At 58.4% G+C, this 12,530-nt stretch overlaps 1 protein-coding gene across 1 annotated transcript in view; it reads left to right on the forward strand.

Annotated features, from left to right (window-relative positions):
* Window positions 1–12,530, forward strand: part of TSPEAR (thrombospondin type laminin G domain and EAR repeats) — a 178,805-nt gene that overhangs the window by 153,634 nt on the left and 12,641 nt on the right. Inside the window, exons 5-9 of the mRNA XM_087417988.1 lie at window positions 981–1,137; window positions 2,495–2,626; window positions 3,346–3,572; window positions 4,985–5,171; window positions 6,138–6,367. Of these exons, the coding sequence (XP_087274114.1) occupies window positions 981–1,137; window positions 2,495–2,626; window positions 3,346–3,572; window positions 4,985–5,171; window positions 6,138–6,367 (933 nt within the window). The remainder of the gene's footprint in view (window positions 1–980; window positions 1,138–2,494; window positions 2,627–3,345; window positions 3,573–4,984; window positions 5,172–6,137; window positions 6,368–12,530) is intronic.

Genomic DNA, 12,530 nt, shown 5'->3' on the forward strand with positions numbered 1-12,530 from the left:
GGCACATGCCTACAACAGGACCTTTGCACTTCCTGTTCTCTCCTCCTGGCACACTCATCCCCACTGCCAGCACAGCTCACCCCTACGCCCTGGGCCCTGCCCTGTCCTCTTACCATGGAGGCTTCTTCACCACCCTGAGATGATGACCCTGTACCCAGCCTTCCCAGTCCCTCCCCTAGGTGTCTTTTCTCTCTAGCCCTGACCACCTGGAGACCAGCTGTGTGTTTGCTCATTGTCTGTCTCTCCCCTGGAGTGGGGGGTGGGGGTGGACTTTGTTCCATGACAGATGGGTCTTTTGTTCCCTGCTGTGTCTAGTGTCTAGAACCATGCCTAATGCATCGTAGGGGCTCTGTGAATATTTATCAATGGCATGCTTGGATGGATGGATGGACAAATGGATGGATGGACAGATGGATGGATGGACAAATGGATGGATGGACGGATGGATGGACAGATGGATGGATGGACAAATGGTCAGATAGATAGATAGATGGATGGAGGGGTGGAGGGATGGAGGGATGGTTGGATGGATAGGTGGGTGGATGGACAAATGGATGGTTGAATGGATAGTTGGATGGATGGTCAAATGGATGGATGGGTGAATGGGTAGATGGGTAGATGGGTGGATGGGTGGATGGGTGGTGAATGGATGAGTGGATGGACATATGGATGGATATATGAATGGACAGATAACAAATGGATGAGCATTGTAGCCTAGTTACCCTAGGTTAGTCCACAGGAAAACTTCCTTCTGTGGTTTAATTACCTTAGTACAGGTTACAGTTCTCCACCATTGCTCCCAATGCCACCCCCCCACCACCACAAGTAACCAATATGCAGACTCTTCTCTTCCAGCTCTGAAGAAGGTTAGACCCTCCTCCCACATCCCACCCCTCCCTCAGGGTCTGCACGGGCCGAGGCCAGTGGTCCCAACCCTCTCCGTCAGCGTGAGTCTGAACGTGCTGTCCCTCTCTCTGCAGGGCCTGCTGAGGCAGCTGGTCCTGCTGCCTGGCTCGGACGCCACCCCAAGGCTGTGTCCCTGCAGGAATGCCGAGTTTGCTGTGCTGTCCATCCCCCCGATCCTGTGGGGTCTCACAGGGAGGCCAGAAGATAATGAGGTGCCAAAATATCCCTATGGTTAGTAGGCCAGAGCCGCCCGCTCCCTGCCCCCGCCAACAGTAGACCCCAAGAGCCACGTCACTGCCCAACCTCTCCCGGGCACGGAGACAGGACAGCCACTGTCAAATTGACAAAGGGAACGCTCAGGCTTGATGCAGCCGGGCCCCCAGGGAAGGCCAACGGTGGGGTCAGACACACCAGCATCGTCCACCCTTCCTCCAGAGGGCTCCTGCGGTGGCCATCCAGCCCCCGCCTGGAGGGTGCCCTCAGGAACCGCTCGTCCTGCTGGGACCCGGGCTGTTCGCTGACACCCTCTTCCTTCCCTGGAGTCTCTGACTTCGACCTGCTGCCTATTTTGCCCTCAGAGCAGCGTTTGGGGCCGTTTCTCCCCAACCCTCTCCGACAGACATCCAGACCTCAGCCCCCGCCCCGCAGGGGACCCTGACCTTCGGGAGGAGGTTCGTTTCTATGTTCCATGACTGCCCCCCACCCCCAGCCCAGAGGGTCCCCAGCTCTGCTTCTGTAGTCTGTGTTTGCGTCTAACCACTGCGAAGTTACAATGTTGACTGTTTATTTAAACCACAGCCCTGCCATGGAGAATCCAAAATCCCCTTTCCCACCCCCTCCCCACCAGGTGCTGAGTCTCCCAGTCCTTGCTTTGAGAGCCAGGGGAGCCCCCTCGAGCAGGTCGACCCTTACGATCCAACCCTAGAATGGTGTTTACAAATTCTCAGAGGTGCCAGGCCTCTGGCGTGTTTTCCTTGGTGGCAGCACAGGCCACTATAACTGGAGGGCGCCTCAGGGGCAGGAGTCGGACCCCCAGGCCTCTGCCGGGTGCTGCAAGAGGTCAACGACATGCTCAGTGTCACAGCCTGGCTGTCAGGACTGGGGTGCAGCATGTATGTCACTTTAAAGTGGCCAAATAGCATCATTAGGACATGTGTGACCTGAGACGGAGGCAGAATTACGAGAAGTGATGGGGACGAAATGCCACAGAACCAACAAAATGGAAGTTTAGATAAAGTCATGCCAATAAGTAATAAATATGAGAGATGGGCAAGGCCGTGCCATAATCCTAAGGATTTTCAGAAGAGCTAAGGATCTGAGGGAAGATGCGCTGCCTTCTAGAGCAGGCAGGGAGGCGGACGTGCAGGGACCACCACAGCGCCCTGCCGGGCAGATGCCCCAGGACTGGCCACGTCCTCTCCGGGTCTCACCTGCCTCCCTGAGACCTCAATTAAGACCCCTGAGTGGTTCTTCACAGCCAAGCGGGCAAAGGCAAGGCAGGACCGCCTAGACAGGGTCCATCTCCTGACCCGTCTTCCTCCAGGGAGCACGTCCCCGCACGACACTCATCTTCCTTGTCTCCCCCCAGAAACCGACATGAAGGTGACATTGGGATCCCGGCCTCCGTGTACCAAAGTGGAGGACGCCCAATTCTGGTTTGACGCCAGCCGGAGGGGGCTGTACCTGTGCGTGGGCAGCGAGTGGGTCTCCGTGTTAGCAGGTGAGACGGGCGGGTGGGTCGTGGCTCTGGGGCCCTGGGGACTCAGGGGCTCTTCTTGGAGCCAGCGTGACTTAGGAATAGGAAACGACCCCCACCCTGGGCACGACACGGGGGCTGGCAGGGCTGTCCTCTCCCACCTGGTCCCAGTCTAGGGAAGAGCACGGGTCTCCCTGTGGGGGCCGGCCTCCCTCGTGGGCCCCGCCTGCCTCCTCACACCCTGTCTGCCCGCTCTGGTCGTAGATTCTGTGCGACGACGCCAGAGTATTATTGTTTACAGCAAGCGCTTTCAGCAGCCCAGTCCTGTTCACGGGAAGGCCGAGCAGGGGTTGCCATGGATGCTCCGAATGAGCTGTCTGCAGGAGATGGGAACTGGCTCCAGCTGGTCTGGTTGCAAGCTCTTGACTCTACTCTCTAAGTTCACTCTAGTGCACGACCTTTCATAGAAGCATAGAGGCATGGGAAATGTCTAATAAGGACCTGACACACCAATTCCATCTCATTAGTATCACTGGGGGCTCTCCAGACCCTAAAACCCGTGCAGGAGTGAGCAGGCTCCTCTGACGGACCTCTCCATGAGGGTGAAACGGCGCTCCGGGCGACTCGCCCTTTGTGAAAGTGACGCCCTATACTAATGCTCCCTGGGGGTCATGCTCCCAAGACGGTCCTTCTGGGCTTCCATTCTGGGGTTGTTAACGGGGTCTCAATATTTCTGTCACAAGCCAAGGAAAAACTGGACTATGTGGAGGAACATCAGAGCCTGTTCACAAACTCGGAGACTCTGGGCATCGAGGTCTTCGTCATCCCCGAGGCCGGGCTCTTTGTAGCAACCGCCAATCGGAAAACCACATCCGCCATCTACAAGTGGACCGATGGAAAGTTCGCCTCGTACCAGAGCATCCCCACGTACCAAGCTCAGTCCTGGAGACATTTCACCATTGGGAAAAGGGCAAGTGGCACTCGGTGACTTTCTTGATGCTTTTTATCTTGGAAAAACCCAGAGTCCAAAGGTGGGCTCCTCACACAGATTCTACAGGAAAAAGTATTTCTCATGGTTTCAACGCCTTATTCAGGTTCTAAACGGCTTTCACAGTCACTCAGCTGAGTCTCTAAATCCAGAACATGACTTTGAGACAGTGTTTTTAGCTTCCTACAAAATAGAAGACAAGATCATTTCTAAGGTGCTATCCAGTTCTGTGTGGACCCATCATTACTAAATTAAAAACGTGTTGTGGTCATTGACTTGAACCAGGCAACAATGCAGAAATCATTTGAGAATGGAAATGGATCTACATTCCGGATCCTTCCTTTACTCACTCCACAAACACTGAGGACACGTGATGTCCAGTGGAGCGGGTACAGGCATGGATGGCAAGGGCTGGACCCAGGAGGCCTGGGGTGTGAGACCCTTACGGGCAGCCCCCCTTCCAGTCAGGACTGCACTGAGCAGGGGGTCCACGGCGGGTGGGTCTGGGATGGCCGTCCCCATCGTGATAAATTTTCTCTTCCCAGCTCCTTCTACACCCTCGGCTCCAAATGGCAGTGTCCTAGGGCCACCATCCCCTGCCTGTCCCCCAAATCGCTCGCTCACCAGCACATGTGGGCCGAGTACAGCCTTGCTCTCACCTGGGCGCCCCCGCTGGTGGTGGGTGAGTGAGCAAGACAGAGAGCTTGGCTCTCCTGCCGCTCGCAGCCACCACGGTTCCGCCGCGCTCCAGTCCAATGTGGGGAAGGAGTGACTAGCTCTCTCGTTTTTTAATTGATGCCATTTTAAAGGTTTTTATTTTTTCATTATAAAAACTTTACATACATCAAAGAAAAATCAGGAAATTTAGAAAAACAAGGGGACAAATTGGCTTTCGTGTCACCCAAGCAGATCAGGGTGCACTTTGGGCTTCCTCGATTCCAGGCACAGTGTGCACGTCCTGCACACCGAGCTCCTGGCTCCTGTTACACCCACACAGGCGAGCGAGCTTGCCTCCTGGTCACGTGACACACGGGGCATTTCCATGTACTCACTGCGGGACAGACATGTGTTTACTGCGGGAGGGCGCTAAGACTTTCCACTCCTCTGGATGACAAAGACCGTTTTTGTGCATAGAGCCTTCCCTGAGTTTGGGAGATAGAAATGGAAGTAATGGGCTGGGGAACGCGTACATGTTGAAGGGTCTTAAACATGATTAGCTGATCTGGAGACAGTAATGGGCTCCCGGCCCACCCCAAGGCCATCAGTAACAGAGAGGCAGGCTCAGCCTCTGTCCCCCATGCCATTCGGACAGAGACGCTGATATTCAGGAGCCTTTAGCGCCAGACCGCTCGCACCGATCACGAGAACCAAGCGTCCTGGGTCTTCTCTTTCAGATCTTCCTGGCCGTGGCCAACTTCGAACCAAATGAGAAGGGTCAGGAATTCTCTGTCATTTACAAATGGAGCCAGAGAAAGCTGCTGTTCACACCATACCAGAGGGTCCCCACCCACAGCGCCCGGGACTGGGAGGCCTTCCAGGTGGCTGGGGAGCACTTCCTGGCCGTGGCCAACCATCGGGAAGGTAGGGGCTGTGGCCTTTGGCCCGGAAGGAAACCATCCCAGGGGCCGGGCATGACTCGCCTGAGAGTTCATTTTCATCTCATTAAAAAATAACCATAAACCACAGCTGGCCTGATTCCTTGGGCTTGGCCATCTGACAGTGGGGTCTAAGGGTGAACACACCCGAGCACCTGCTCACCTGTCCAGGTGGGAAGACAAACACCCGGTCTGTGTGGGTACCCGCTCTCAGGAGAGTCACCACGGACACGTGGGCCCAGCCCCCAGCACAGACTGCCTCATTTGAAACTAACCAGCTGACTAACTAACTAACCTCCTCTTGGGAGGAGTCTGGCTGCAGTAGGTGGGAAGGTATTTGACAGCAGGCCCAGAGTTAGGGAGAGGATGTTGGTGTGGACCGACAAGCTGGGAGAGTTGTTTCCCCCTGGACAGGCTCATCCGTCTGGGCATAAACTCTGTGTGATGCATGGGTGCAGTGAGGAGACAGGCCTGGGAGGGGCTGGGGTACCTGGTTTCTGGGCCAGTGACTGCCCCGGCTGACCACAGTGAGCCCGTCCTATAACTCAAGGGGTGGACTGGGTCCAAGGCAGCAGCCGGCCCTGCGGGGCAGAGTTTCACAGGAGGAGAGCCAAGGGGACACTGGGCAGTGTGAGAGGTGAGGCTGGGAGAGGGGGTCCCACCTCCAAGATACGGGAAGGCCAATGGGCCATCCGGAGCCATCCAAAGATGAGGACGCACTGAGGGTTTTCGTCTGGGCACAGAGGCAGGAGGTGTGGTCACGTGAAGGGCAGTGTGGCTGGGGGAGTGGGGAGGGTGGAGGAGAACACAGGGGTGAGCAGGGCCATGTCCTGAGTGCTGCCTCCCCCGGCCTGGCTGGACTGGATGGACAGGGTGGGCCAGGGTTCCCGCAAGGCCCCCATGAGGCTGTAAAAGCCCGTCTCTTCCCTCAACACAGCTGCTTGGCTTCCAGGTGACAACCACAACATTGACAGCGTCATCTACAAGTGGAACCCCAGGACCCGTCTCTTTGAGGCCAACCAGACCATCGCCACCTCGGGCGCCTACGACTGGGAGTTCTTCACCGTGGGTCCCTACTCCTTCCTGGCGGTGGCCAACGCCTTCAACGGCACGTCCACCAAGGTGAACTCCCACCTCTACGTCTGGCTCGTCGGCTCCTTCCAGCTCTTCCAGTCTTTCCAGGTAGGGAACCGGACGTGAGCCCTGTCTTCTCCGCCCGCCGAGCCTCACCTCAGATCCGGCACACCACCTGGTGTCCGCAGCGTGGCTGCTGGAGACGCGTGACGCGGGACTGGGGGACCCAATGAGCCGGGACCAGCGTCCGGCTCCAGACCCTCCACCCCAGACCCCCCAACCTGGGCGCCTCCCCCATGTAAGGCTCAGGCTGAGCCCATGTTGCCCCAAATACAGCCTGGGGAGCCCTGAAATGGAGGGGCTCCCTGGCTCTGCCCTCCTTCGGGCACAGAGTTTTCCTGGGCAGCAGCAGGCGCTCAGGCAGGCCCCTGGCCCCCCCGGGCAGGTCCCTGGGGTCTGACCCGCCCTCGGATGGGCCTTGGGCTCCCGCCCGGGGGCAGCCAGGCAGCTGGCCTCTGACCCGGCCACGTGGGGGAGGGGGGAGGGGGGGCAGCACACTCTACTTGTCCTTCAGACCTTGAGGGTCCCCTAGCTACTTCCCGTCACCGTGGGCTGCCAAGCGAGCCCCTTGAGTCGAGGCAGTGAAAAGTGTTTATTAGGATGGGACAGTGCTGGAGGCCCCAGGGAACCACACGTGTCCCGGGCTAGTGACAGAACTATGAAGGGAAGCACAGGTGCTGGGTGGGGCCTTTGTCCATCGCAGGCTCTCGGGGCAGAAGCTGGCTGCCCTTCCGTTTCCCTGATGGACCCAGGGTACCGTTGCCTGAGATGGGCGCCCTGGGGAGGAGCGGAGCTGGGATGAGGCGCGATCCCTGGCGGCCATTCTCCTTCCTGACGGTCTCGGGAGGTGAGCCGTGACAGCGACTCTTGCTTGCTGAGCAGCAACCATGTAAGGCGGCCGTGCCAAGAGCTTTACCCACTTCCTCCATCTCAGTCCTTGCAGCCACCCTGTGAGGTCAGCTCTGCTGCTAGACCCTTACACACGGGGAAGCAGAGGCTCAGAGGTTAGGAACCTGCTCCTGGCAGAGCCGGGACTGGAACCCAGGCGGTGTGATGCTGTTGCTCCATCAGCCTTGATGTCGTATTCATCATCGCTGTAGCTCCTTACAGACGCTAAGACTCCGGAAAACAACATAGCTGTCTTGGGTTAGACACCAGTGTGCTTGGGTGCACGTATGTGGATTTGACAAGCGTTCGGCAGTAGGCTGGCCTGGGGTCTGCCCATCGGTGACCGAGTCTCTGACGGGAATTAGACACCAGGCCTGTGAGACTGGAGGTGCAAAAGTGTCTGGGGCTGGTGGTGGGCTGGAGGTAGCACACCTACAGGGCAGTAAAATCAGGATTCCCGAGGAAGTCCCGACAAGCGGGGACGGTGGCTAACCGTGAAAAGGGTGGTGTCGGGCAGCAGCGAAAGGGCCACGTGGAGGCCTGGCAGGCGGTGCAGACGATGGGCTGACGGCGGTTCCTGGGGAAACCCTGTGGGCTCTAAATCAATTGCATGTGTCACCTGGGTTGCATGGGTGCCTGGAAAGCCAATGGGTTGGCGGGCTGCCCTCCAGGGAGCGTGCCCAACCCGAGGAGGGGGTTTCAGGTGTTCGCACGTCTGGAGTCCAGTGCGCTGGGGAGCGTTCACGGAGACTGGCCAGAATCTGGAAGTGATTTGAAACATAGCGCACGAGGGACAACCGCAGTCAGTGAAGACTTTGTTCTGAAAGACGATTCAGGGTGATTGTTTAAGTATCTAACAGACGAGTGGAGGGACAGGAGAGCAGGCCTCTGTGGTGTCCTGGGGGCCTCCATCAGGCAGAGGTGAGACTGGAGATGCAAAAGCGTGTCAGGACCCAGCACGGAGGACTACGGGAAAAAAGGAGGACTCCGTGGACACATGTGGGCTGGACCACTTGAAGACACGGAGGAAGCACCAACTGCAGGTGGAGAGACCCGCGGTGGAACCCAGGAGGGTGCTGAGGACGCGTCGTCTGCAGGGAAGGAGAGACGGGCTCGGGGAGGGGAAAGAGTGAGGAGCTGGGAGACAGCGTTAGTGCAGAGATGGGGATGTTCTTCCCCCAGAAGGGAAAGCGGAGGGAGGGATTTAGGAAGAAGCAATTAGGAACTTGTTGAAAAGCAACTGTACGCGGCACGCAGGGTCCACGTGTGAAGCAAGCCCCTGTCTTCATCCTGGGCCCTACAGAGGGGCATGAAGAGAGAATGCCAAAGCCGCCCACCAGGAACCAGAGGGGCCTCCCCAGGACCCTCTAAGTGGGACAGTCACCCACAGTCCCCAGGCAGGGGCAGCTCTGTCCTCAGGTGCCGGGCCAGGCGCCGGCACGCTGGCATTCCCAAATAAGTAGGACCCCACGGCCCGGGCCCGCCCTGTGCTCGGGGCCTGGTTTTCTCCGTTCCTGGCAGCCTCATTCCGGTAACCCTGGAATTTCCACTGATGACAACCTTTCTTGTTTCCCTTTTTGAAAAGCCTTTCTGCTGTTTACAGAGATTTTTGGAGGGAGGTCTGTGGCTACATGTGCTCAGCCAGCTCGTGATTCTGTCTCAGACCCATTTCACAGATGAGAAAGCTGAGGCTGGGGAGTGAGGGGACCTGGCTGGGGGCGACATATGTTGGTAAGTGGAGGAGCCAGTCGTCTACAGGTGTCCTTGCGTCCATACGAGGTCCCTTCTCCAGGTCTGGAGTCTGGACTGTGCTTGAAGGATTCCCTGGACACATTGCTTACTCGAGTCGTGGTGTCTCCTCTCCTCGCCTGCGTGTGGCTCGTCCCTTTGACACACTACTAGCTCTTCATACAAAGAGGGTTAGGACTAGATGCTGAGCTTTGCGGAGCAGACTCACCCAGGGTCTTAGCCGGCTCTGGAAGGCACGTAGGAGGTCTTCTCAGAATGTGGTTACAGGATTCCATCCTGGGGGACGTTGGTGGCAGGAGACAAGCCGGCCTGGAAGGTGGTGGCCACTCTGCATCTCCACGTGGCATCTGAGAGCCGGCTCCGATCTGCACCCAGCCTGGCCGCAGGCCCTGGACACAGCAGGTGTCCTCAGAAGAGGGGCCGGCGCAGAGGGACAGAACGGGGCCAGCTGAGCCGAGGCCAGGGCCTGTCGGAGCTACATAACCTGAAGGCGAGCAGGCCAAAGGGCGTGACATTGGCCTGAAAGAAACATCCGGAAGGGTGACCATGAGAAAGCACATCTCCAGCCCGACAGGCAGAGCTGTCCCAGAAGCCAGAACGCTGGGGGCTGCAGGCAAACTGCCCCAGGGGCACTGCTGTCTTCCACGGCCTGCAGGTGACCGAGGGAGGGCCCTTTGCGCCCGGCCTGACAGCTGCCTTCTCTCACGAGCCGCATCTCTTCACACCTCAGTAATTCCTCAAAACCCACAAAATTCCACTTTCATGTTTTGCCAACGTTTTTCATGTTGTGTTTAAATCCTTTTAGGTCCTGGAGATGCCTTAATGTGTTTACTGTTGGGTTTGGAGTTTTGCAACATCTTTCATGACCGTGAGCTTTGAAGCTGGGGAGGCTGGGTGCTTTGCAAGTGCGTGTGCAGAGAGGTGCTGACCTCGCAGGGAGCCTTTCTGGAGGGCTCTGTGGGCACAGGGCGCAGGCCGGTGTATGCTGAACTGTGCACACAGACCAGGTGGGGAGGAGCGCCGGGTGGGCCCCAGGGCTGCGGGTGAGTTCAGCTCATGAGGAAGGCCCCGGCCACGCTGGGTGTGCAGCCCCGGTGTGAGTGGGAGGCTGGCTGCCCACCCGGGGGCACACTCCTCAGCCCTACCCTCTAGGTCTCCCCCCCACCAGGAATTCTAGAACCTTCCCCAGGTGGCAGGGACCAAGGATCCAAGAACTTGGCCTCCCCATCGTAGACCCAAGGAGGCCTGAGCTGGGCTTGTCCAGGAAGGAAAGGGTTCCATCCACGGGAAACCCAACTGCTGGGCATTCTGCTCCCTGAGGGACTGGTTGTGGGGCCTGTGGTTGCCGTCATCAAACGTAGACCCAGAATGGGGGGGGCCCTGGGGAGGGGGTCGTGCTGGGGGGAGGGGAGATTCTGGGTTTGTTGCCCGGGAGGCGGGTCTGAGGAATTGGGCACCAAAAGCAGCAGGAGCTTTGGAGCAGGAGGGGCCGGCTAAGTGGCCGGGGTACTCGATGGAGAGGGTCAGTGAAGCCTGGAGGAAGAGCGAGACGGGGCAGGTCAGGGGACGGGTAGAGGTGCTGGCCAGAATTTTCAGCGGGTGTGCCAGGGCAGCAGGTGAAGCTGTGGGCTTGTCAGAAGCTTAGTCTCCACCAAGGATGTAAATGTCCAGAAACAAGTGAAAAGAAAGAGGCAAGAAGGTTCGGTTAAGATCCCTCTCTGTAGAGGTGGTGTGAGAGCGCCCCTTAGTGGTCAGCACTGCCCAGATGACCCTGGGAGGGGCCAGCTCAGCCAGACTGCAGGTGCTCACGAGGGTGAGGGCGAGGGGCTTCCTCCTGGTGACTCCTGTTTGCTCTGTGAGGCAGGACTGGCAGGGGCCCAAGCAGCCTGGAAAAGGAGCCATCTGTGGTAGATTCAATCCCTGAATGCAGAACCCGCTGATTCAGAGGGCCGACTAAGGGACTTGAGCATCGCGGAGCAGGTCTGGAGGAGCTGCTGACCCGAGGAGAGCTCGAGGGGCACCCAGAAGTTGGCAGGGGAGCATGCTGCCCCCTCAGCCTCCCAGGATGGGACCCTCGCCCACCTTAGGCAACAGGCACAGTGAGGATGGCAGCAGCCCCTTTGGGGGGGCTGCCTGCTTGCCCCTGGTGGTGCACTCTGGCTCCCTCGGGCACTCCCAGACCTTGATTCTTTGCTCCCAGACCTTGATTCTTTGCTCCATCAAAGCCGGAACCCAAGGCCTCCTTGCCCAGCCACTGATCCATTGATTACCAGGAGCCACCCACCCTCGAGGGAGGCTGTCAGGGGCTCCTGGGGCTCCTGGCTGCCAAGTCCAGGAAGCACCGTCATCCCTGCAGGGTGCTCCGGAGCCGGCTCACCGCGTGCCAGGGCTGGCCGGGCAGGGCTCCAGGGGAATTCCGCTCGGGAGGGGGGAAGGGCCCGCCCAGCCCAGCAGGTGCCTGGCCGCCTTGGCTCCAGCAGGGTTCAGCAGGGCTGTTTGATGTGGGGATTTCTTCTTCTCTCCCCCTTGAGTCCCTAATGTGCTTAGGATCCAGGAGCAGCCTGACAGCAGGCCCCAGGCCCGCACACCCCCTGCCCAGGCTGGTGCAGCCCCGGCCGGAGACTGCACCCTCTCCATTCTGAGCCGGAGGAGCCTGGCCTCTGGCTGAGGGTGCAGTGCTGGCCCCGCTCTCTAAGGGGCTTCTGGCACCCCGGTATGGGGAGGAGGGGTCATCAACAGCCCGTGATGGTGAGCCAGCGAGACCCCATGCAGGTCGCTGCCAGCCTCCACCAGATAACATACAGGAGGATGCCCAGTTCAATTTGAATTCCAGATAAGCGATGAATAATTTTTTAGAAAAAGCACATCACAGGTATTGCATGGGATACATGTAGACCGAAAAATCAACGCTTATCTGAAATTCACACTGAACGGGGCACCCCTGGGTTTGCTGTATCGAGTGCCCCGACCCTGCTGGGTGCAGGAGCAGAGGCAGGATGAGAGCCCCCTCTAATCCACGCTCATGTCGATGCCCCTCCCTGCCTCACGCCCTCGTCCTTCCTCCTCGCCTCCGGGACATCTTCTCCCTGTGCTCCCAAAGCCCCGCAGCCCCTCCTCAGTCCCCAATCTGTGCGCCCCTCCGTGCCGGGGCTCCAGACAAGTAACCTGAGAGTGGAGGAGCTCAGAGCTGGAAAGAAGCCCTGGAGCTCTGGGGGAGCTGCCCTCCTCAGACCCGCTCCTGGCCCCGTGTACTGTGTGTGTATGCACACGTGCACATGTGCATGCAGGAGTGTGCATGTATAGACCTGCAGGTATGCACACATGTATACATGTGTATACACGTGTTTACATGCAGGTGCGTGTATACACGTGTGCATGCACGTGTGCACATGTAGTGGGTGTGTGTGCAAATGTGTATACACATGTGTGCATGCAGGTGTGTGCACATGTAGTGGGTGTGTGTGTGCAGGTGTGTACACATGTGTGCATGCAGGTGTGTGCACATGTAGTGGGTGTGTGCGTGCCGGTGTGTGTGTACACATGTGTGCATGCAGGTGTGTGCACATGTAGTGGG

Source organism: Ceratotherium simum, chromosome 27 (genome assembly GCF_057802395.1).
Source record: "Ceratotherium simum simum isolate JZ-2026a chromosome 27, ASM5780239v1, whole genome shotgun sequence".
NCBI lineage: Eukaryota > Metazoa > Chordata > Mammalia > Perissodactyla > Rhinocerotidae > Ceratotherium > Ceratotherium simum.